Consider the following 26,960-nt stretch of genomic DNA (forward strand, 5'->3'; position numbering starts at 1 on the left):
TAGGCTTGTAATACTTGCATGTATGTCTGAAAGAACAGACACTGTTGACAATCTACAGGGTCTGTTGAGGGAGTGTGCACAGATAGCCGATGGGGTTAAGGCGACTGTTCGCAATAAGTTGGAAATCCAGGTTCGAGTCCTGGTCCAGTACATATTTTTGTATGTCACTCTTGTGTAGTAGATCAATACCTAATACAGGGGATGTTTAGGAATTTGCAGTCAGCAAAAAATTTCAGAGTAGCTGTGGATCATAGACAGTGTCTTTTCTTGAATGCAAAGATTGTTTTACAGTGGTACAAACACTGGGCCTGTATTTGGTAGGAGGAAAGCTAAAATCTTGCCTGGACATCTTTTCACGCGAATATCAGGTTAGATCCACTGCATAGCTTCGTTCAGTTTCCTTCTCCATCCTTGTCCAACTCTGAATGTACTTCATCTCTAATGACCATACCATTTACAGGAATATTTTGGAGATACTTTTATTCACTGAAGCAGACAACAATAAAAAAAAAGTTTGCGAATACTGCTTTAAAATAAACAGGGTGATCAAAGAGTGTCTGTCTGTAGGCTACACAGTCCAGATCAGTATGACAATCATGCAAAATCACCATGAGCATAGAGGCAATTAATCCAACAGCACACCAAGCTGAAGATACCCATTTGGTAAAACACTGTGTCTTAATACATGAAGAAGTCCATAACTGCCTGCTGCATACCCTCAACTGACTGGAATTGTCGACCCTTCAAAATCTTTTTTACAGGACCGAAGACGTAATAATTGCATGGGGAGAGATCAGAACTCCCTAGAGTGGGTTTTCGAGTGTCTTCTTTTTGTCTGTAATGGATGAGGCTAGCATTGCAGATCGACTGGTGTCTTGTATCTAACCATGATCAGGCAAGGTATATGTTCCAACATTCCACAACGGTAATTTTTTACAGGCATGTTGTCCCATACACGTTCAGTATTATCTGAAAAGATTGCATTCAGAAAATGAAATTGTAAATTATATTGAACTTCCTTGTGTGCCATTAAATAATTTCCTGAAAATTTGTATTCATTTATGAAAGAAAAAGAAGACTATACAGCACAAAAGGAAAAAAAGTATAGTAAATGCAAATGAACTCAGAAAATTCTTGAATGCGTATGCTGTTCAATGCCAGAAACGTCATTTAGACAGCTTGTTCACAAATGCATGAGTCAGACTTAAACAAATTTCTGAGATTCCTTACAACACCAACAAAGTCAACAAGTTCCATAGAATTTCTGACGGACAGTTTTTGAGCTAAACCTATCAGAAGGATGAAATGATATAAGACAAAGAACAGTTAACTACTGCCACATTATTCCCTGACCAATGTTTCAGAGAAATTTTTACATTACAAATGTACCATAGCTAACCAGTTTCTAAATTGCCCTTTATTACATCTACAAAGGAATCCACTTCCCTAGCTTAGACAGCTGTACAGTGCCACTCTATTCTAAAGCAGCCAGTTCAGAGTCTGACTGTGGAATAAATTTTCAGAAATTGATCAGAAAATAAAGAAGAGGTGGGGATATGAAGTTCCATGTCACAAGGCTTTGTGCCACTGTCATGATTTATATTCCAAAACCCTGCAAAGTCTCTCACAGAGTGATGCCATGTAGCTCTGTTGGTGGTGACTCAACTTTTGACTTACTTTTGTTCTTTATTTATTTATCAGAAAGCACATCGATGCAAGGTTACTGGCCATGGCATTTAAAGAAAGAAGGAAATTGTATTGGTTTTATGTAAAAGAATTTAACATTTATTATGTAATGGATATTATTGTTACTTTATTTAAAATGTGAAAGTAGTCAAGCGTTGATTATTTAAATATGTTAAAATGTAAAATAATGTAGAATACGCTGTAGCCAATCAGATGGACGGCTTCACGAAAGGGAACTGCCCTTGACAGTTGAGTGAGGATATTCAGCGCGTGGAAAACACGGCCGGGGACGGGCAGAAAGGCATAGTTCGGATTGAAATGCGAAAGCGGACAGTCGGTCTTTCAGCAGCTTGGAAGTGAAACGACTTACAAAATTTTGTGTTGTGTGGTATCATGGGACTTAGTCTCTTGAGTGGTGAGCAGCCGCGCACCTGGTGTGAACTCTAACTTTTCATGTAGATAACTTGTATTTTGCGATGAGATTGTGAATGATTGAACTGTGTCTGATGGATATGCGCTTGAGTGTAACATAACTCTAAATATGACAACTTTCGCTATTAGTTTGCTTTCTGAATACACATTGTTCACACCAAATCGTAACTATGTGGCCTAAATCATTTATGGGTCGTGAATTTAGTTCCCGATATTATTATTACTGTTATTATACAATATGTTAACTCTGCGTTTCACAAACTTCCCATCAGCCGGACAAGTTATCCAAGGGTCACAAGTGTCTAATTTAGAGCGTGTAATGCGATACGTGCGGTTCAAGCCCTAGACGAGTTTGAGCCAAGACATTTTGACAAAGAGGAACCTCTTATGAGCCGGAACTTCTTTGGGATGTTAGCTCGCAATTAGAGGTTTGTCCAGGATAGGAATTTGGAAAGTGTTAGTCGAGGGATAAGAATCCTGCAAAGAATTGGAACAGGATTGGATTTTGGAAAGTGTTAGTTGCAGAATATGAACTCTGGAAAGTTTAGAATTGGATTTGAATTCTGCAAGGTGTTTCCAAAAGTATTATCTGAACTTAAATAGGCAGGACCTCTCGCAAAAGTCAAATGTGGGATTGGTTCAGGACTGACTATTACATTTCTTTAATAGCTGCGAAATTACAATTGCAATTCTCACAGTTAAAGACATTCTGTGACCATGGTCCTAAGTCTGTGGCAGTTTAGGCAGTTTGTGTGGGGGCTCTGAGCTACGAATTTTGCAACAGTTGTGTAAACCAAGTGTTAGCAGTGGGTAGGCGTGATAAAAAAAAGTAATATGGAAGAAGAGGCAACATAGAGACAGGGTGTATACGTGGCCGAGGAAAAAAATTCCTGGATTTTTCCAGGATTTCCCGGTTTAAAATACACTTCTTCCCACATGTAAATACACTTTTTCCGTGTTAAGCGACAGTATACTTCTCCCCGGGGCTGTAAAACTTATCAATCCTTTGAATGGTTATGGTTTGATGCACCGACATAGAATTTCTCGGCACTTTAGAAAAAAACACACACACACACACACACACACACACACACACACACACACACACACACACACACACACACACACACACACATTTTGGAAAGATGTCTGATGTGCAGCAATATGTACACTGCATACTTTCGCACTGAAATCGAGATTGCGATGCACTTTTGTAAGCCAGTCATAGCTCATGTCACGTGATCTCGCCAGCTTATGACAGAAGCTACTCCGAGCATAGGACACATGATGTGGTCAGTCAACAGCAACATCACTGTTAAGTAGCATAAACACACAAATAGGAAAAATTAATGCTTTAAATTTATGTACATAGTGTTGCTACAAGAAAAGAAAAGTTTCAAGTAAAATAATGGTCTCGGAGGTTAATAAGCTACAAGACAAGGTAAGCTTTCACATATAATGTTGAACTTTTTTGCATGTCTTACGTTTTAAGATACATCACACAAATGTGCCAGTAACGACATAAATGTCTTATTTCCTGTGGTCAAAATTATTCTAAATAGTCGTCCTCAGAGTTGATTTTTAAATGAGTCAAATGCTCTGCGATTTAAGAAATTCATAGTACATTCTCGCACATAGATCATCTTGGGTATATGGAAATTTACTTTGAAAGTAACGCTTTTCAAACAACCATTCGCAATATTTTCCTGCGAACTATTTAAAAGGTTCGTTTTAGCAGTTGCCAGATAACAGGTGTGCCGTGCTCGCGAAGCTACGATAATGCAAGAAGCCCGTACGTTCGTACGTGTGAAACATTAAAAGATCTTACATTATGTCATAAAAGAAAGAAGATATTAGAGGATGCCCAAGAGCAACGGAATTTCGTGAATCATAGTAAAATTTGGCTTAAAGTGCACATTCATAAGTCCAGATTCGGATGTAAATTTTCTTGAAGCACTAGTACTGTATTATCTCATGTTGGGTTCTTTATTACGGCATAATGCCATAGGTGCTAGATGAAAACGTGCACTTGAAATGCAGTGAACAGTTGAAACTATCCAATAGTGCAGAATTAAACACTTCGTTTTGAATAAATTGACTGCCTCAGTGGGAAAGAGTAATCCAAGCCAAATTTCTTTAGCTAACTGACAAAAATAACTTCATTGTTCTGCAAGGCGATTAATGCTTGACTGTCAGAAAGGTGGAAATAAAATCAAATCTGAAATTAATAACATATTTTAGCATTCCGTAATTATTTGAATGTATTTTAATTCACTTGATAGCTCCCAGCCACAGAAATTCGTTAAGTTTTCATTTGACATGAGAGCAATAAAAGAAGAGGAACCAGCAAAATCACTAAACGTAAACACGGGTCATGTGAAGACTACCCACCTCATCACTACAATTCAAGACTGCTCTGTGCATCAGTCCCGGATCTATGCTATTTCTGAACCAGGGCAATACTGGATAGACCAAAGTGCGCTGGATGCTAGGCGCTTTGGGAAACAAGGTTTTTTCCTCGAGAATATGAATTTGTGCCCCCCCCCCCCCCCCCCCCAAACCATGAAATTGCTGCCCACGGTATATACCCCAGTTTGCCCACCGCCCCCTAGATCCTGCCCTGTTGACTGTGCGTGAATATGGCAGCTTAGGCATGCCAGTAAAATTTTTCCGGGTAGCATCTTGCTGCTATTGCTTATACAGCTAACTGCCACACTTGTGTAGCCAGAAGCGGGAGAAGATACTACTCGTACGTGACTCTAAAAGCACATGCGCATGAGCTTGCTCGCAACTACTCAAATGAGTCTAATGTAATCATAAGGTTTTTAACATGGCTGTCAATCAGTGACTGTTGTATAATACAAAATTTTGAAATACACAGCCCTCAGTAGCGAACCCAATTAATTTGTAACCTAGGTTCCGGTGTCACAAGGGACAGTGTCATACCAGATTCAAAGGTTGCTTTGGATTAAATACAAATGTAATATTGCTTTTTCTACAAATAACAACTTGAGAAAAAATGTCATCCATAATTTAAAGTAAACTACTAGCCCCCTGCAGAATTCTGGTGTCTACAAGATTTCATGTGACACTTGCGGTGCCTATTATATTGGTTAAACAGGACATGTCTTTTCAGTTGGCTGTAAAGAACGTTTACTGAGGGAAAACGGTTCGTGTGCCCCTAATTCTTCTTTTGCAGATCACCTGTTCATCATAGAGCACTCTCCTAAAGGGGTTGAGAAGTTGGAAATTTTGCAGAAAAAAAGGGCGTACACTTGATATTTTGGAGGAGCTGGAAATTTTCAAGCATTTAGTTTCGAATGATGGACTTTTTCTCAACGAGCAGATGCAGTTGTGCAGAAGAAGTTATTTCAACGGTGTAAAGCCGCTGCTTGACGAGATCTAACACTTTGATGTACCAACTACTTCCTGCAGATTCAGAGATACCTTTTCTTTTTACTTTTTACGGCTCATATACGTAAATTAAAAAAACTTTTTTGGTTTTTATAACGTATCTATTATAGCAAGCAGTAATGTCATTTAATGGATTATTTCGTATGTCTTCTTGATGCATTTGTTCTGGAATTTTTGTACTACAGCCAGTCATTCATTAGTTGTATTTTATATAATGCAGTATCCCGCTACTGTAATTACTTCATATACACCGTTCAGGTGTTTATTTCCCGCTCTGCAGTTACGAGAGATGTTTACAGAATAGCTTGTTTTACCAATTAGCCACCAGGTGGCGGTATTGTCTTGAAGTTGCCGCGGCGCACAAGTCGCATGATGTTTGTTTTGTGTTGACTGTAGCAGAGGACACATGGCAGCCCCTAGGGGCCTGCACCTCTGTTGCATTTTATTTTAATTCTATCTAATGCTGTGAGGTATGACCGCAGCTTTCGTATTTTTTGGTACGTTATGCTGTAACATTTAGTTTTAATTTTGTCCGAAGGAGGTGTCCCTTGTGACACCGAAACCTACGTTACAAATTGTGTTCGCGACTGAAGGTTGTGTTTTTCAAAATTTTGTTCTAATCTAATCAGTTGTGACGTCACGCTCATCGGAGGCAATTTATTGTTATGAAGCAGTGCATAGGCTTTCTAAAGCCTTTGAGTCAATTTGCTGTTGGTAGACACTTGTATAAGAACTGTGTTCTGTTATTGTATATGACGCATTTCCTTTGCAACTTGTTTTATTTTTGTTTTTTTCTCTCGTTCATGTTTTATTGCTCCAGTATTATTCTGTAATAGCGAGATACAGAAATATCTTTTGTTACAGTACTGGTTCTCACCAGTTAAAAATTACAAAAATTTAACTGAAAACTCAAACAATAAAAAATTCCTGGGTTTTCTCAGATCTCCCGGTTTGTATGCATCCTGCAAATACACGTGGTTCCAGCTAGCAGCGACATATTCAACGGCAATTCATTGTGCAGCGGCGGTTGCAGTACCACAGCAGAGGCTACGAGATCTTCAGCGTCAGTTTCAACTGCAACATAGACAGCAATACTATGGCAGAAGGATCCTACATGACAAAGCTAAGTTCCTGTGCTGATAGCGAGATCATTTATGATTCTGTAGTTCAATTGCCAATAATATATGCCGCTAATATAAAGCAGTCAGCCAGTTTGTGTGGGTCCAAAAATGCTAGCGAGCCGCTTAGCCTGAAGTTGGAGTGGGAGAGCGCAATCGGCGGTCTCGTTCCCGCCTGTCTCGGTCTCACTCGGTCGGACTCGTCCTTTTGCGTGTGGCCACTCGTTGCAGTTCCACTGCCAACTGCTCATAGGTAGTTCAGTAATCAGTATCAAGTTGTTGATCGTTTTGTTCGTTTTGCACGCCCATTCTACATCTGTTTCAAACACTTTTTGAACTCTGAACTTCTGGTTCTTTTCGTATTCTATTCAACGTACACAACCGGCAATTAAAATGTATTTTATAATCACGTAAACTACATAAAAATTACGTGGTATGTAATACATGCATCTTTTCAGGTAACAAAACGGCGTATCAGATTACTTCACTATTTTGATAAAAAATTTCTCACTGACAAACCCGACAAAATGATGAAAGGAAAAATGTTTGTCACATACAACTTTTCTAAAGTCCATGCAGTAAAAGTATTTCATAAGGCATTACATTGTAAATTATTAGTTCTTTACTACTAACTGTATTCACAACACATTTTACGGACAGCATGCACATATACCGCTGAATGTAAGCGCATATTATATCATTGTACAACACGTAATTCAGGAGGTGTGACATTAAGAACAGTGAGATGCATGAAAAAAGGCTGCATAATGCATGACATTTAGTTTATTACTTTGTTGCTACTAACTCCATTCGCAGCACATTCTGCAGACAGTATCCACACATGCTGCTGAATGTACCAACACAATTATATCATTGTATAACACTTAGTTTAATAGATATGACATCATAAATATCAAGCACAAGGCCATATGTTGTGTGGGACAGGCTTGATGGGACAGCTATAAAAAAATACACCAGGTTTCTCTGCTAGTAACACTATAGATTAAGAAACTAAATTACACTGCATGAACAAAATACTGTACTATGAAGTTGATTTTTCAATTCATGTGGCACACAACAGATAAAAAACAAAAAGAATGTTACTTTATGTTAAACACTTACCAGGGCAAATTTCTCATGAAAGTTTTTATTTAAACCAGGAATTTTTCTTAAGTCGTCTACTGATTCAAATGTTTCCCCAGATAAGTTTCTGAAATGGATCAAAACAAAATTAAGCAATAACAAATATTTTTCATGTGATGAAACATTAATTTTATGGTTCCAGTTGAGAAACAAAAAGCTACAATTGGTTCACAGATGAGTGGGCCAGAGCTTACCCCCCGGAGGCAAAATTCTCATTACTGGCAATAAACACACCTACAAGTACTGGAAACTACCCTAGTTCTCTGCACAATTAGTTTCTTCCATGAGGAGTATGTAGAGTTGGAAGTTGGGGACTGCTACAAAGGAAGGGCAGGTCACTCAAACCCAAGGATGAGAGGCATCCACTTGGTTGTTCTTGGGATGATGGCCAATGATTAACAAATGCCGTCATTACCAAAGATTTGGATCATCATTTGGAAGCTTGCACGCACACGACTGAATTCACCCGAATAACCTACAGGAAGTGTTTGAAAAATAACTGCAACATTATGATTGGTTTTATTCTGTAAAGAACCAGATGTTCTGAAATTTGAAAGAAAGAGAACCTCACTACCTTCTGTAAAGTAACATGTTCTGAAATTTGACAGAAAGAGAACCTCACTAGCTTAATTAAAATAAAATAAAACGAAGCTACTCATTAGTTGTTGGCTATCCCCTACACCACACATGCCACCAGACTGCAGTTGTCTTGTGTGGACATGCACATGTGTACAAACTCACTCTCTCACAAATTAAACATAACCAACAGTGCAAAATATTTACCTGTAATTATTAATTATTAAAGCTGTTTTTGGTCCAATAGTTGGTAGCTTCTGTAATTCTCTTGTGCTACCTGTGTTTAGTAAAGAAATTATTCGGTTCATATGCTCCTGATGAATATTATTGTCAACATTATGTGCTACAAGTTCTTTCATCATGATTATTTTTTTAGGTGTTCTGATGCTTTCTCTTCTAAATGGACCTGTAAAAATGTAATAATTAACAGCATTAATGAGATAAAATTAATAAGCAAGAAATAACTTACGAATGGTTTACCTGTATGAAAATTAATTGCCAAACAACTTCAGAAATTGGGACTCTCCAGAGAGAGACAACAGTTGCACTATCAGCTTCACAGCAATTATCAGAGCAAGTATCATTATTAATTGATACAGTAAGTATAATAGGCGACGAACAAATGCATTACTATAAGAACAATATTTAAATTTTGAAGGTAAAGATTTACTGGAGTTCAAACAGGAACATATCTTTGTTCAAACACTTTCAAATTACATGGTCAATATTTTAAACATTTTAACATGGTCTGTTTACAAAGATGTGTGGCAGTAGTTGTTAGCCATTACCAATATCTTGAATAATTGCATACTTTAAGGCTGATACTGTAAAAGCTGGACAACAAATCTGAAAGTGGATAATGCATGTTCCACTTGGATTCCTCAGCAAAGCAAGAATTCTAACCAGTTTGAGGAAGGTTCAATAAATATTCCACAGCAATTAATTTCAAAATTTAATATGAATATTACACCATGTTCCACATAGCAGGCCCAACAAATATTGCTGTTTTTTGTATGTCATCAGTCTTTTGCCTGGTTTCATGCGATCTGCCAATATCACTTGTCCCAATGTCCTCAATTATTTGTTGGATACATTCTGCTCTCATTTTTCCCTCCACAGTTTTTATTCACTCAGCTCTCTCAGGTATCAAATAAGTTTTTCCTTGATATCTTAACAAACGTCATCCTGCATCTTATTTTCAATTTTTCCACATTATACTCTCCTCACCTCACTTGTGAATGGCCTAATAAACAGGGATGTGGGCTTTACCTGAAATCTGTATGGCACCTTGTTCTTTCTCATGGAACAACACATATAAAGTGAGCACCACTCTTCCATCTGACTAGTAGCATTTAATATGGATACATGTTGGTGATGGTTACTGCTGACAGGCAGTGACGTTACTGTCAATTAAGTGTAGTGTATCTTACTGCACAGCTTATCACAAAGTCCTTGCAAGCATACCCCTGCCTATTATGGTTTTATATTGCATAGCATCAACAAGTTAGGCAGCAGTTGATGCCTTGAAACTGACAAGAGTGAATGAAGGAATCTATGTAAAATTTCACACGTAGATGCCTACTAGAGTTCTGTTTTGAAAGTAAATACATAAGAATGAGAGCAGGTACAACAGCAAATAAACTCGATTGTACCATACAGATGATATGGTATAATATACAGCATCTGGATTCCAAGCAATACTTAGAAGACCATGTGATTTCCTCACAGTACATGGGACACGTTTTCTTCACAGTACACACAGCAGTTATTTTGCAATCGTGTAAAAGTTGTGAATCAAAATAACGTTATTTCTACACCAGTAGAGATTGTCAGCTTTAAAGCATTGTACACTTCACTTTTCAAAATAGTTTAATAAATGAAGAGTTATATGAAACAAACCACCATTAACAATGTTACATTATCTTAAATTACACAATGTTATACTTGTAGCTGAATAATCATACCTAGGGACCCCAATAACTGCAATCTCTCATTAAACAAATACACTGTCAGCATGAGTAAACTGCCCTAGATCCATCATAAACAATTATCGCTGCAAGGACTGTCAGTGTCGTCATATGCAATGGCAGCTGCCATTTAAGAGCACATAAACAACTTAACTTTTGACACCTTTTGGATTTATTGGTTATTTTTCTTTGAATGCTGTTAAATGTAACATAGATGCTGCAATCTGAAAGATGAGGCACTTAAATCTACATTGCTGCTGCTCCTCTAGACTCCGTGAAACTTGGCATCAGAGGCACAAGCACACCTTCGGTTGTGCACATTTTAAGGAGCTATCATGCATGTGGAACTGGCGTAACGTAATTGCCTTAGGGACCAAATAAATATGGATTTCATAAACAATGTGTACAGTTCATGATCAGCACAGCTAGCCCTAACCAGTCAAGTATAAGTTTACGGCAATGTGACCAGGTGGTAGCACACTGCAGCAGACTTTTATCCCCATCTGCTCAACATAAATCATGCTAGATGATAGCACGCTCCTCAGATATGCCAATTCACTCGCTATGTAGTAAAATAGATCAGATGTCAGCATATATTATAATGACACTGAGAGAAAAAACTATTTGTGGGTTTCTAAATGAGTTGTATTAAGTTTTGAATTTTATCGTACAGTAATCCAGTTGAGGCACTGAGAATCATAAGGGCCTAAAGCATATCACCGTCAATTGTGAGATTATAGCATTTATCCATGTTTTGGAAATCTGCTGATCTTATGGTGAATCAGGTTTGTCTGTGCTGTAGGCCCGCATCGTGTACATGAAAATTCACAAAAAGCTGTATCAGTGGTTTCTCTGATATTCACTTCAATGTGAGACCCTTATGGAGCTCAGCACCTCATTTGTGATCCAGTCAAGTGACCATGTTGGTAGACATTACTACTTGAGTTTAATCATTTCCAAGAAAGGCAATTTGTCTTTGGATTTGGTTGTTTACTAGGCGGGAATTGGCTTCTGTATGCAGTGCAAACATGGACTCTGTTGAATCTATTACAAATGTTAACAGAAAAGTAAAGCTGAGAGGAGGGCTCTTGAGTCATGCTTGGGTAGCACAGTCAGTAGAGCACTTGCCAGCAAAAGGCAAAGATCCCGAGTCTTAGGCCCATACAGTTTCTCTGTCAGGAAGTTTCAGATCAGTGCACACTCCACTGCAGAGTGCAAATTTTATTCTGGGAACAGAAAAGTAAATTACCAGGAAAAGTTAGCTAAGAAGGAACTAGGGCCTCTGGACCATATCTTTTGATTGAGAGAGAGTGACTACAAGTGACCATTTAACAACGAAGTGGACAGTTAGCATAAGTTAATGTGTTGGTTTAATGTAAGAATATCTGATACTCAGCTCGTACGTAAAGTCACACCTCTATTGGGGATCTTGTATATTTATCCGAAAAAATGGAAAAGCAAGAAAACTACCACTTGCACAAAAATGTGGAACATAGAGTTGTGAAAGCTTACACATTATTTCATTCTTGCCCTAAACTGTACTTAATTAAGTATAAAACAACAAAGTTACACAAAAACAATTCTTTCTTTTGTCAGATATGTTATGCACATTATTATTATTATTATTATTATTATTATTATTATTATTTGCAGTGGCTGTAATTGTATAAACTTGTTGATAAGTATAACTGTTATATAGCAGATTCTATTACTTTCACAAACTTAGATTTATCTGAATCTAAAATTTTGTGAACACCCAGAATGTATACTCATGAGCTGCCACTGATTATATGGGATGTTGTGCCACAACCTACTGGTATATAGTGATGCTGTTCAGCACTGACAATGCAGTGATGCACACTACAATTAAATAATACACGGAAAAGTGCAAGTAATCTTGAACTTTGACCTAATTTGGTAGTTGTAGAAAAGGGTTAGCACAATTGTGAGTTGTAGTTCACAACAGCAATGTTAAAGATAGATCATAAGACAAGGGTTATCAGTCACATTTATCAAATCTGAATGCTGCAAGTCTAATAGCATCAGCTTGGACATCTCCTGCTGTCCCACTGCTTTAGAAGCTGTACAAAAGTAACAAGAAAATCCACTAAGTCCAGAAGCTGTTTGACAGTATGGGACATAAGGAACACGTTAAAATTAGGAAAGTAAGCATTAAGAAGACCAAGGAAGTCCTACAGCAAGGTGATTGACATGCTTCTCCATGACAAAACTGGTGCAGAATTCGTACAGCAGATTCAGGCTCTTTTGGGAAACATATTAACGCGAAGGATTACGTAATAATAAATGATGCTGAAGGTAACAATTTGGACAGCAACCACAACAGTATAGCTGGAAATGACATCAGGGGCATTGCAAAGAATACTATCCACACTAGTGAAGGTAATTTTTTCTTTGGAATGTGTAAATGCAAAGTCCGAGACTCACTCAACAGAGTAAATTCAAACATGATCATAAATAATACACTTCGTGCATCCCAAGTAAATACAGTTACATATGAAACAGCTATAGCATAGGAAAACTCTGCAGCCTGGTCAAAACCATGAATCTGAAAGAACTATTATTTAATCTTCCACCAAAGCACTGAAAGCCATCAACCAAATAGAATTTCTAAAATCAACAGAGAAAAACGAAACGGCAAGTGCATAGTTGGCAGATACATATTGGTTACCAGAATATTGCTTAAAAATTATTAAATTTGAACAGACAGTTTTAGATGCATCCTAATACGAGGGTGAGTCAAATGAAAACCTTAAATACCTTTTTAAAATATTCTTTATTGTGCAGAAGTGGTACAAAGCTGTATCACTTTTCAACAGAATCTCCCCCATGCTCAACGCAAGTCCTCCAGCGCTTAAAAAGTGCATAAATTCCTTAAGCAAAAAATTCTTTTGGTAGTCCGTGCAACCACTCATGCACCGCGTGGTGTACCTCTTCATCAGAATGGAACTTCTTTCCTCCCATTGCATCTTTGATTGGTCCACATGTATGGAAATCACTTGGGGCAAGGTCTGGTGAGTATGGTGGATGAGGAAGGCACTCAAAATGCAGTTTTGTGATTGTTGCAACTGTTGTAAGGGCAATGTGGGGCCTTGCATTGTCATGTTGCAAAAGGACACCTGCTGACAGCAATCCAAGTCACTTTGATTTGATTGCAGGCCACAGATGATTTTTTAGGAGATCTGTGTATGATGCACTGGTGACAATGGTCCCTCTAGGCACGTAATGCTCCAAAATGATGCCTTTTTTGACGCAAAAGAGAGTCAGCATAGCCTTCCCTGCTGATGGTTCTGTTCGAAACTTCTTTGGTTTTGGTGATGAGGAATGGCGCCATTCCTTGCTCGCTCTCTTCGTTTCTGGTTGGTGGACGTGAACCCAGGTTTCGTCCCCAGTAACAATTCTTGCTAGGAAGCCATCATCTTGTCTTTCAAAGCGCCGAAGAAGTTCTTCACAAGCATCAACACGTCGTTCTCTTATTTCAGGAGTCAGCTGCCATGGCACCCATCTTGCAGACACTTTGTGAAACTGGAGCACATCGTGCACAATGTGGTGCGCTGACCCATGACTAAACTGTAAACATGCTGCAATATCATTCAGCCGTACTGAACCTTCATTCGTCAATGAATTTCAATAGGTTCCACACCTTCACTACGCAAAAACCGAATATCAGAATGCTGTTCTTCCCTGGTGCAAGTCGCAAGTGGGGTGGCCATCTTTATACTAATACCTTGACGGTATGGGTGCATCGGCACTATGCTGCGACCTACAGGCCATTCTGCATGCTGATTGTAGCATGCATACCAACTTACAGGATAACGGCGCGAAATTTTGATTTGTTATTACAAATTTAAGGTTTTCATTTGACTCACCCTCGTATTACACACCACTCACGCAGGAAAAACAGAGTGAAATCGAAAGTACTGAATTGTAATGAATATTGCTTCGAACAGCTTTGTGGATGGTGTGTCACAGTAGTGGATCTAGAAACATACGTTAGTAGTACTTTACAAGAAAAAACAGAGAACTTCGTAAGGTTCACCAAGCAGTTAGGGAAAGCAGTCATAAGGTTACTCAGAAGTGAGCAAGGAATGTAAGGGTTTGATGTTCTGTTGAGAATGTCACTGGAGACAGAGCAAAAGCCTGGAATGGGGACATAAACTGGCCCTGTCTTTTTCAAAGGAACAATTTCTACAGTTGCTTTGTGCAATTTAAGAAAACCACAGAACACCTTGGTGGTTTATTCAGACTTAGCAACGTACTCAATTTGAAAACACAAATGTTACATTCATGTAAATGGATTGCTGGATTGATGAAGGCAGCCAGCATCACATGAAAGGTGTAACCACAATTCACTATTTGCAGCATCACACCCACAATCAATTTTGGTCTTCTGATTTGGAGATGTTCTGAAACAGAGGATCAGAAGATTTTTTTGACAATCATTCACTCTCTACTGTCAGAAGGAGAACAAAAGGGTGGCCTTCAATAAATCAGGTGTCCCTAAACAAAGCAATTTGCTACTTGGAAGAACATCGGCGTGCATTTGAGTGGTGTTTAGGTCAGAGGAACATCTTAATTACATCGGTGATGAACTGCCTGCTAAAAATGAAGAGAGATCAGCCACATTGTTCTCAAAAGAAAAGGATCACCCTTACAACCGTAAAGAGAAAAAAAACTATTATTTAATTTTAGTAAACTGCAGGACTATACAAAGTAATTTTGCAGAATTAGTATCAGTTATTAAAGGTAATATTGCCACATAAAATTAGAAACAATAAGTCAAGTGAAATAAGTGAATGACGGTGAAGTCCTATATTCAGATTGAAATAAATGTCACAAAGATAGACTAGATGCCAAGGGTGAAAGCGTGTTTACTGCCATAAAAAGCTCTCTAGCATCTAGTGACATTTTTATTACAAATTCAGAAGCTGAAATAATCTGTGCATAATAAAAAAAAAGGACAAGATAATCAGATGTCTGAAGTTGTGTTGGCAGAGTAAAGAAAAACTGGAGAATACTGTGAATAAATTTCCTGATTATGCTGCTGCAATTGGGGAAGACTTCAACTTACCAGGTATAGAATTTGAAAGTCATGTGATTAAAACTGTTAGAAGATACAGCGATTTATGTGGGGTTGTTCTGAATGGACAGTATGAAAATCATTTCAAGCGTGTTTTTTGTGAATGTCTAGTGTGAAAATTATTTCAAGCACGTAGCCTGATAATGGACTCATGACAGCTGTCTCTTAAATTAACAGATTCAAACTTTTTTAATCAGTAAATGAAAATCAATATCAGTTTTAGAAAGTTGCTGCAAATGGAAAGAGACTCCATCACAGGATTAAGTAGAGTAAAAGCCCAATTGACAAAAAAAATGGACACAAGGAGAGCAATGTGAGAAGTGTTCAATGAGTTCAAAAGCAACTTTTGCTAATGGATGTGACTAGATGTACTACAGGGTTCTAGTTTTCCTGAAAGTCGATAAGCAGGTAAGAATTATTGATTCTGCCAGCCTCAATACCAAAATGCACTATACATACAGAGGGAAGATCAAAATACTGAAATTGGCCATCTGAAATTGTTTCACAATAGAGTATCATGATAAAATTCCTGTGCTCAACCATCATACATATTCCAAAATGGCAGGTGCTGGAATAAGTGATAACGAAATAGAAAAAAATGGACTGCAAAACTTTCCATATTGCTGACCATGGGATGGACAGCGCTTGTGACACTGCATGAACACTAGCACTACTCGAGGCATATGCTGCATGGTCAACTGCAGTAACAGCAACCTTGTCAATAACTTCCACTGGTATAGGATACCTTCCTCTTCCATGTGCCACACCAAGCTCGCTCACGTTTTCAGATTTCATTACCATCTTCTATAAACAATTTAATGACATTTGACTTCTCCACAGACTTCGCAATACGCGATACTCTCTCAATGCAACACTGTAATTGCTGCTGGACACATAAAACAATTTCACTAAGAGCAAGTGGTCATTCTTCTCAATAACCATATTGTTCACACGTTACGGTTTGTCAAATGACAGCATGGATGTCATACCATCATATGGTGTACAGTGCCAGATTTGCACCTGGTGCCCACAACTGGATCTCTTTTGTTTTACAGCACAATTCAGTTCCGCATTAACACATTAGTATATCTACCAAATTTTGCTGCCCTATGATAATTATGACCCACACTGGATCTCTGTGAGTAGCTGCACTTGAATTATAACCACTAAGTACTTTTTTATGAAATGTTGTGGACCCCAGCCGCAGGAACACATACATAAAGACTAAAAAAATTAAGCATGTACTGCAAGATAATACAGTTTCTACTCAAGTGAATGAAAGGAGTAACCATTTACAAAATCTTGTAAAATCAATATTGACAAACTTGAAGGACGTTACAGAGTTAAATGTAAATCGAGTCAACAAATGATCAAAACGCAGAGTATGAAAAATAACAAAAAGACAATTGGAAAGCAGCAAATCTGATAGCAAGTGAATTAAATAAACCAGTTGCAGAATTCATGTGAATATGTAAATTTGAATGGAACAGCACATATTGTTTAAAAATGTTATTTGAAAATATTTTTCGGGTTACATGTGACAGAACATAAGATTTTGGCACACACATGGCAACACCACAAAAGATAACTGCAGATGAAGCTGGTTAATAGTTAAAAAACATGAAGGACAAAAATCTGAAAGGCTCATAAACAAGTGAGTTTAGGAATATGACAACTTTAAAGATATCTATGACAGCCTACCTTACAGGAATCAGAGTTTGAACTTCCTTATTGAAAAATTCAGGACTAATCAGGTATGTGAACAAGCTATAACAGTAACAGGAGCTTTCATTTGTAACTGAAGAAAAAAATGAACAAAAATGATGTGGTAAAGATGTCAGAATAATTTAACAATAAAGAAGTCAGTAATCTACTCAAATATGGAATCAGAAATAATCATTCCTCCTCCTAGTACCACATAAAAATGTTGTGGCTAAAAGTTAATAGAACGAATGTTGTTGTTGTTGTTGTTGTTGTTGTCTTCAGTCCTGAGACTGGTTTGATGCAGCTCTCCATGCTACTCTCTCCTGTACAAGCCTCTTCATCTCCCAGTACCTACTGCAACCTACATCCTTCTGAATCTGCTTAGTGTATTCATCTCTTGGTCTCCCTCTACGATTTTTACCCTCCACGCTGCCCTCCAATGCTAAATTTGTGATCCCTTCATGCCTCAGAACATGTCCTACCAATCGGTCCCTTCTTCTTGTCAAGTTGTGCCACAAACTCCTCTTCTCCCCAATTCTATTCAATACCTCCTCATTAGTTATGTGATCTACCCATCTAATCTTCAGCATTCTTCTGTAGCACCACATTTCGAAAGCTTCTATTCTCTTCTTGTCCAAACTATCGTCCATGTTTCACTTCCATACATGGCTACACTCCATACAAATACTTTCAGAAACGACTTCCTGACACTTAAATCTATACTCGATGTTAACAAATTCCTCTTCTTCAGAAATGCTTTCCTTGCCATTGTCAGTCTACATTTTATATCCTCTCTACTTCAACCATCATCAGTTATTTTGCTCCCCAAATAGCAAAACTCCTTTACTACTTTAAATGTCTCATTTCCTAATCCAATTCCCTCAGCATCACCCGACTTAATACGACTACATTCCATTATCCTCGTTTTGCTTTTGTTGATGTTCATCTTATATCCTCCTTTCAAGACACTGTCCAATCCGTTCAACTGCTCTTCCAAGTCCTTTGCTGTCTCTGACAGAATTACAATGTCATCGGCGAACCTCAACGTTAACAAATGTTAAAGCTGCAAATTTGATGCATAATGACAGTAAACTTATGAAAGGAATATGGACAGAAGTTTACAGCACACCAATCTCTCTCTTAAATCATATCAGAAGGTTTCTATAAATACAAACTCTTTACATCTGAAAGCAGCAAAACTCTATTACCTCCATAAGTTTCAGAAGATTATGTAACATTCATATAAACAAACAGTTCTATTCATTAATTCAATGAGGAGGCAGAATTTCTTATAAATGGAAAGTGATCTTTTCTAGAATGTAAAATAATTTGTCAGTTTCTAGTGATCACATGGAATTTGATGTCTCTTGGGAAAAATTTCCACTTGTGAATCTGGTTGAACACGATATCCAAAGTAATTCCGGAGGAACTGAAAAATCTGGTGAATGTAACACAATAGAAGAGTAAACAGATGGAATTTTTATGGATGACAATGCGTCATATCACAGGGCCACAACTTTTTTGGAATAGTTTTAAGAACATTCTGCACAATTCAAGTGAATGATTTGGCCACCCAGACTGCCTAACATGAATCGGACACTTATGAGATGTAACCGAGAGATCAGTTCATGCGCAAAATCCTGCACCGGCAATACTTTCAAAATTGTGGATGGCTATACAGGCAGCATGGCTCAATATTTCTGCAGGGGACTTCCAGCAACATGTTGAGTACATGTCACATTGAGCAGCTGCAGTACACCAGACAAAAGAAGGTCTTGCACAATATTAGGTGGTATCTCATGACTTTTGTCACCTCAGTGCAAAAATAAATCTCAGAATACAATTTGAAAATGTTAATCACTAATGCAAAGAAAGACACCATACTGTCGTCAGATTTTCCTGAATATGTTTGTTGTAGAAACCCTTGAAGAGTGCAGAAAAGTTTATTCAGTAGAATATGAGAATGCACTGCATTGAGACATGCTCAGTAACCTCAGTTGACAGCATGCTATAAACAAATGAAATCAAATAAATATAGTCATGGAATATGCAAATATTTTTCCTTCCTTAGTATGATGTGAGATACTGACCGCAACTGTAACTGTAGGTACTCTACAGTTCATTGATCAAGATAAGTTGCAAAATATTGAAGTAGAAATACAAACAAACTGAGATCTCACATTTTTGCACCAATTAGTACAACACAAAAAAGTTACTTACTTTTATGTGCTGCGTCATTGATAGGTACACAAACAAAAGGTACAGAGCTTTTGTAATGCACTTCCAATTACAAGCGCCCCCCCCCCCCCCCCCCCCCCCCCACACACACACACACACACACACACGTGTCCGCCTACTGACGAGGGGGGAAGGGACCAAACTGCGAGGTCATCGGTCTCTTGTTCCATGTAAAATAATTACACAGGGGAAAGAAGAAAAGAAAGGAGACATACAGCACAGTAACATCCAACACTACTATGGTCAACACAGAAAACCTCAGGGAGGAGCAAGAAACAGGCAGAAGGGGTAAAAACAAGAGAGGAGATGACCGTGGCTGGCCGACCATGAGAATAAAAAGGAAAAGCCAGCCAATCTGCGACAAATTAAAACATCCAGCCTAAAATCATTAGAGTGGAGAACACAATAGAACAAAGGACATGCTCAAAAACTTATAATAGAATGATAAAACCCACCATCACGTATAAAACGTAAGACTAAATTAGCTGATGAGGCATTGTTAGCTAATACTAATGGCAATGAGTCCTGTAACTGAACAGTCCTTTGCAGGGCAGCCAAAGGAGGGCAGCTCACAAAGATATGGGCCACTGTCAGCTGGGCGCACCACCAAAACTTAGATGGGTCATCACGGCGCAGGAGGTAGCCGTGTGTCACCCAAGTGTGGCCAATGCGGAGACGGCACAGAACCACAGATTCCCTGCGAGAGGCCCGCATGGAGGACTGCCACACATTCGTAGTCTCCTTAATGACACGCAGTTTGTTGTGCGTGCTAAGGTTATGACATTTCGTCTCCCAAAGCAGTAAAACCTTGCGGCATAGTTGTTTGTATACATTCCCTTTAAAGGTGAAGTAGTAATGGGTTAAGATGAAGTTGGTTAGGTGTACAAGGAATGAAGTGGAAGGTTTGGAATCTGCAGGATGTTGGGAGAGTTAGCTTTCAATCGCAGCAAGGTCATGGGCATGAAAGATGTTGGTATACAGGGAGGCTGTATCAGCAGTGACGAATTGGGATCGAAGAAGTAATGGTATGCGTATGGTGGGCAGCCGACACAGGAAGTTGTTGGTCTCTTTAATATGGGAGGCTAGGTTTTGGACTGTTGGTTCGAGATGTTGATCATAAGGGCTGAGATTCTTTTGGTGGGGGCACTGTGACCAGCCACAACAGGTTGCCCAGGATTGTTAGGTTAGTAGATTTTGGGGAGCATGTAGAAGGTGAGTGTGAGGGCTGTTGTTGGGCTGAATAGTGAGATGAATTCAGGGGAGAGGTTCTGGGAAGGTCCTAGGGGTTTCAGCAAGGATTGGAGGTTATGTTGGACTTCTCGGATTTTGTCACTTTGACAGAGCTTGTATGTCGAGCTATTGTACAACTGGAAGAGGTCCTCTGCCAGGCAGTCACTCCAGTTCATCACAACAGTGGTGGAACCTTTGTCTGCCGGGAGCTAACAATCCTAGGTACCCCACTGCGGCCAGTTACAGTGCCCCCACCAAAAGAATCTTGGCCCTTGTTGATCAACATTTCCAACCAATTATCCAAAATGTAGCCTCCCACATTAAATATACCAACAACTTTGTGTTGGTTGCCCACCATACCCCCACCCTTACCTCCCGGATTCCTACTTCTCGCTATTGATGCAATCTCCCTGTACACCAACATCCCTTATGCCCATGACCTTGCCGCGATTGAACACTAGCTCTCCCAACGTCCTACAGATTCCGGACCGACCATTTCATTCCTTGTACACCTAACCAACTACACGCTAACACGTAACTACTTCACCTTTGAAGGGAATGTATACAAGCAAATTCATGGCAGAGCCATGGGCACCCGCATGACACCCACCTATGCCAATCTCTTCACGGGTCATCTAGTGGAAACATTCCTAGCTTCCCAAAACTCCAAACCCCTGGTCTGTCAACTAGAATAAATGGCCACTGCCAAACAGTTGGCAAAAAGAAGGCGGACCACCCAGTGGCGCAACACACAGCAGAGCACAATGTGTGAGATTTAAATTCAATGGCTGGTTCACATCCCATGCCATATGGATCCTCCCCACCACTAGCAGCTTTTCTCTGAGTTGCACAGATGGGATCTATCCTCACAGCACATTGTTTGTGGGATCTATCCTTCCAGCACATTGTTTGCTCCCGTAACCCCTTCCTGGCCTAAAACTAAGGTAACTCATGCTGCCTGCCGACCCCCCCCCCCCCCCCCCCTCTCCCACCCATAGTTTGTGTTTGTGTGTGTGTGTGTGTGTGTGGGCGTGCGCACGCGCAGATATTTTTTTCCTACTGGCTTGAAAAGGGAAATGCATTCCAAAAGCCAGCAAAGCTCTGTACCTGTGTACCTATCGATGACGCAGCATTTCTGCCTTTCAGTGAGTTGTCTCCTTTATTCTTAAATAATTCATAACTCTCAACTAGAACTTTCTGTACATTATTACTTACTTTTATGATGATTAATTTTTCTTGTGCACCTCTTGTTTCTGTTCTTCAACACAACCTTTTGACTATGATAATTTATTTTATCTGTTCTTACAATACTGCCAACTGCACTTTGTTGTTGCTCCTGAGATGAAGATATGACATGACTGTTGAGTGCCGTAAAATCATCAGTTTGTTCTTTAAGACATCTTCCTCTTACAGTATGAGAATAATGATGATTGTTGTATCTGTGAAGATGAGAATCACTTCGAGTATGGATAGTATGGTGGTTGCCAGTTTGTATCACTGAATCAAATGCCTGTAGGGACTTCTGTTCAGGCAATGGACTGTGATCAGCTGTAATAATTTCTGTTGCTTGAGAACACTGACTAACAGGATCATAACTGCCCAGATTAATTTGGCCTGGATTCGTTCTCAATATTGGTGTATTCTGTGCCTGTAAATTCCTATGTTGAGTTGAGAGGTTCCCATTTGGTGTGGGAAGTGCCGCATTGGTTTGATTGTATTGAATTCTAACTGATTCTTCCACATTATTCAAATATTTCACAGAAAGTCGCATAGAGCGCCGAGGCCTTGTATTCTGTGCTTCCATACTGTTTGTTTTGTCTCTTTTACAGTAATCTGGAGCGTCACATGTACCTCCATAATCCAAACTGTCAGGAATGCAGTCATATCTCTTTGGAGACAGGAATGATCCTTTCTTTGGAGTGATTAGTTCATCCTGTGTCTTTTCTTTTCCCAAGGAAATGAAAGGGAAGGGCAATGGTGTGCTGCAAAGCATCTGCCTACCATTTTCCCTAAAATCAACATTTGGCAGAATGTCTTTAGTAACTAGACTGTTTCTTTTACAAGGAGAAATATTGTGTTTCTCCCTCCCAAATATACGCAGAGAGCGCCTTGGCTGGGCTTTTATATCTTCTTGACCTACTGTGGCTGATGTGTTGTGTTCAAAATCCTGAAAATTTAAAACAGATTAATACTAAAATATAATGTATCCAATAAAACAGCAATTTCTATTATATATTTAATAATAGCAACACATAACTAAGCTTGAACATATTCCACAACTCCCTGCTGCCATCTAGGTGGATTAACCTTACTCACTTTACCTCTCTCTCTCTCATCTAGCTGTCCACTCTGAAAATAGCAAAGACAAAAAAGTGTGCTTGTGACAGCAGTGGCCTATAGCTCTAATTTCATCTACAAACTATAACAGAATTTTGTCAATTTTTTTAAGTTATGGGTCTCATACTGGAACAAATGCAGGAACTTTACAAATTTCATGCATAAATTGAAAGCCACACAAAAATTAAGTAACACAGAATTCCATAACAAATAATTTTATTGCTTTGATATCTTTAATAGTATTTATTATTTCAGCATAAATACTATTCTTCGACTAATTCACAATATACTGATGTTTTTATTACTCTACTTATACAGAGCAAGTGTATGAAATATATCCATTTTTTATTGTAGCATTTTCACATAAACACACTCAGATACAATTAGCATAAACTCTCCCACTTGGCAACTTTTCTTTTATAGGAATCCCCTTTTTTCTAATAAACATAAAACCTTTAGGAAAGGCAGCATTGCAGAGCATTGAAACAGTTGCACTTGACATCATACAAAATACACTCATTATCATACATACTACGTACATGCAACAATATTCCATGACCTGAAAATACTTATGCTCAGGGTATGGGATAATTTTGTAGAGTCTCAAACAAACAATTTTCTTACCTTCTCTTGATTAACACCAACAGTGAATTTTTTTTCATCCATCCAATTTGCTAGCTTTGTAGAACAGAATGAATCAAGCACACTCAACAGGTTATGTATTTTGAGTTAGTGTGTAATTGAAGCTAAATTATGTAACTCACACACAACTGTGCTCACCTTAACACTGTAAAACTAAACAAGTATACAATATTTCTATCCAAATTACAGTTGTTGAAGATTTGCACAGAATTATCAATGAAAGAAACAAAGGACACGTACATTCAGGTGAATGGTTCACAACCATTGCCATAACAATGAGTACTCTGCAATATTAATGTACTGGGTGATCAAAAAACCAGTATAAATTTGAAAACTGAATAAATCACGGAATAATGTAGATAGAGAAGTACAAATTGACACACATCCTCGGAATGACATGGGGTTTTATTAGGGGGGGGAAAAAAAAAAAAAAAAAAAAAAAAAAAAAAAATTTACAAAAGTTCAAAAAATGTCAGACAGATGGCGCTTCATCTGATCAGAACAGCAATAATTAGCATAACAAAGTAAAGACAAAGCAAAGATGATGTTCTTTACAGGAAATGCTCAATATGTCCACCATCATTCCTCAACAATAGCTGTAGTCGAGGAATAATGTTGTGAACAGTACTGTAAAGCATGTCCGGAGTTATGGTGAGGCATTGGCTTCGGATGTTGTCTTTCCGCATCCCTAGAGATGTCGGTCGATCACAATACACTTGCAACTTCAGATAACCCAGAAGCCAATCATCGCACGGACTGAGGTCTGGGGACCTGGGAGGCCAAGCATGACGAAAGTGGTGGCTGAGCACACGATCGTCACCAAACGACGCACGCAAGAGATCTTTCACACGTCTAGCAATATGGGGTGGAGCGCCATCCTGCATAAACATCGTACGTTCCAGCAGGTGTTTATCAGCCAGGCTGGGGATGATGTGATTCTGTAACATATCGGCGTACCTCTCACCCGTCAGGGTAGCAGTTACAAAACCAGAATCACGCATTTCCTCGAAGAAAAAAGGCCCAATAACGGTAGATGTGGTAAATCCAATACATACCGTGACTTTCTCGTCGTGCAATGGAGTTTCCATTACAGTTCTAGCATTTTTGGTAGCCCAAATTCTGCAGTCATTGACAGACCCTCAGAGCGTGAAATGAGCTTCGGCGGTCCACAACACGTTACTCAACCCATCGTCATCTTCCGCCATCTTTTGAAACGTCCACATTGCAAATGTCCTCCGCTTCACTAAATCGCCAGGTAACAGTTCATGGTGCCAATGGATTTTGAACACATAGTATTGGAAGGTACGTCTCAGTGCCAACCAAACAGTAGTGTCTGGAATACCGGTGCGCCGTGTGACTGCACGAGCGTTGATTTCCCCATGCATAGACTAACCCACTACAGTCTCCATTTCTTCCTGAACTGTCTCAACAGCATTACGCCTTGTGCTCGGTCGGCCACTACGGGGTCCATTGTCTAAACAACCCGTGGCTTCGAACTTCGAAATCATTCTCGCCACAGCTGCATTTGACAACAGACCTTTAGCCATTCGAATCCCATTCATTCATATGGCAATAGTATCGTGTTGCTGAACTAGCACATTCCCCATTCTGATAATACAGCTTCACTAAAAGCGCCTTTTCAGGTAACGTTAGCATGCTGTGAGTGCTGGCACATCTGATTCTCTCTGTCATTACTGCTCCTTTTATACACGATTGTCATGCGCAGTCACTGATGTTTTGCTGTCCAGCGCCATGACAGACATTTTGTGAACTCCCCCCCCCCCCCCCCCCCCAATAAAACCCCATGTCATTCCAAGCATATGTGTCAATTTTTACCTCTCTATCTACATTATTGTGTGGTTTATTAAGTTTTCAAATTTTACTGACTTTTTGATCATCCGGAATATAGCAGTTGTCAACAAAAGGGCAAGTAACACAAAAGCACTAGTTGTTATACACATGTTGTTGTTGTGGTCTTCAGTCCTGAGACTGGTTTGATGCAGCTCTCCATGCTACTCTATTCTGTGCAAGCCTCTTCATCTCCCAGTACCTACTGCAACCTACATCCTTCTGAATCTGCTTAGTGTATTCATCTCTTGGTCTCCCTCTACGATTTTTACCCTCCATGCTGCCCTCCAATGCTAAATTTGTAATCCATTGATGCCTCAAAACATGTCCTACCAACCGATCCCTTCTTCTAGTCAAGTTGTGCCACAAACTTCTCTTCTCCCCAATCCTATTCAATACCTCCTAATTAGTTATGTGATCTACCCATCTAATCTTCAGCATTCTTCTGTAGCACCACATTTCGAAAGCTTCTATTCTCTTCTTGTCCAAACTAGTTATCGTCCATGTTTCACTTCCATACATGGCTACATTCCATGCAAATACTTTCAGAAACGACTTCCTGACGCGATGTTAACAAATTTCTCTTCTTCAAAAACGATTTCCTTGCCATTGCCAGTCTACATTTTATATCCTCTCTACTTCGACCATCATCAAATATTTTACTCCCTAAATAGCAAAACTCCTTTACTACCTTAAGTGTCTCATTTCCTAATCTAATTCCCTCAGCATCACCCGATTTAATTTGACTACATTCCATTATCCTCGTTTTGCTTTTGTTGATGTTCATCTTATATCCTCTTTTCAGGGCACTGTCCATTCCGTTCAACTGCTCTTCCAAGTCCTTTGCTGTATCTGACAGAATTACAATGTCATCGGCGAACCTCAAAGTTTTTACTTCTTCTCCATGAATTTTAATACCTACTCCGAACTTTTCTTTTGTTTCCTTTACTGCTTGCTCAATATACAGATTGAATAACATCGGGGAGAGGCTACAACCCTGTCTCACTCCTTTCCCAACCACTGCTTCCCTTTCATGCCCCTCGACTCTTATAACCGCCATCTGATTTCTGTACAAATTGTAAATAGCCTTTCGCTCCCTGTATTTTATACCTGCCACCTTCAGAATTTGAAAGAGAGTATTCCAGTCAACATTGTCAAAAGCTTTCTCTAAGTCTACAAATGCTAGAAACGTAGGTTTGCCTTTTCTTAATCTTTCTTCTAAGATAAGTCGTAAGGTTAGTATTGCCTCACGTGTTCCAACATTTCTACGGAATCCAAACTGATCTTCCCCTAGGTCCGCTTCTACCAGTTTTTCCATTCATCTGTAAAGAATTCGCGTTAGTATTTTGCAGCGGTGACTTATTAAACTGATAGTGCGGTAATTTTCACATCTGTCAACACCTGCTTTCTTTGGGATTGGAATTATTATATTCTTCTTGAAGTCTGAGGGTATTTCGCCTGTCTCATACATCTTGCTCACCAGATGGTAGAGTTTTGTCATGACTGGCTCTCCCAAGGCCATCAGTA

At 39.0% G+C, this 26,960-nt stretch overlaps 1 protein-coding gene across 7 annotated transcripts in view; it reads right to left on the bottom strand.

Annotated features, from left to right (window-relative positions):
• Window positions 1-26,960, bottom strand: part of LOC126412234 (kinesin-like protein Klp61F) — a 298,109-nt gene that overhangs the window by 15,101 nt on the left and 256,048 nt on the right. For all 7 annotated transcript variants that reach the window (XM_050081728.1, XM_050081745.1, XM_050081762.1 and 4 more), the window contains 3 exons: window positions 21,822-22,773; window positions 8,577-8,775; window positions 7,773-7,860 (listed from right to left, as the gene is read on the bottom strand). In XM_050081728.1, the coding sequence (XP_049937685.1) occupies window positions 7,773-7,860; window positions 8,577-8,775; window positions 21,822-22,773 (1,239 nt within the window). The remainder of the gene's footprint in view (window positions 1-7,772; window positions 7,861-8,576; window positions 8,776-21,821; window positions 22,774-26,960) is intronic.

Source organism: Schistocerca serialis, chromosome 1 (assembly GCF_023864345.2).
Source record: "Schistocerca serialis cubense isolate TAMUIC-IGC-003099 chromosome 1, iqSchSeri2.2, whole genome shotgun sequence".
NCBI classification, from domain to species: domain Eukaryota; kingdom Metazoa; phylum Arthropoda; class Insecta; order Orthoptera; family Acrididae; genus Schistocerca; species Schistocerca serialis.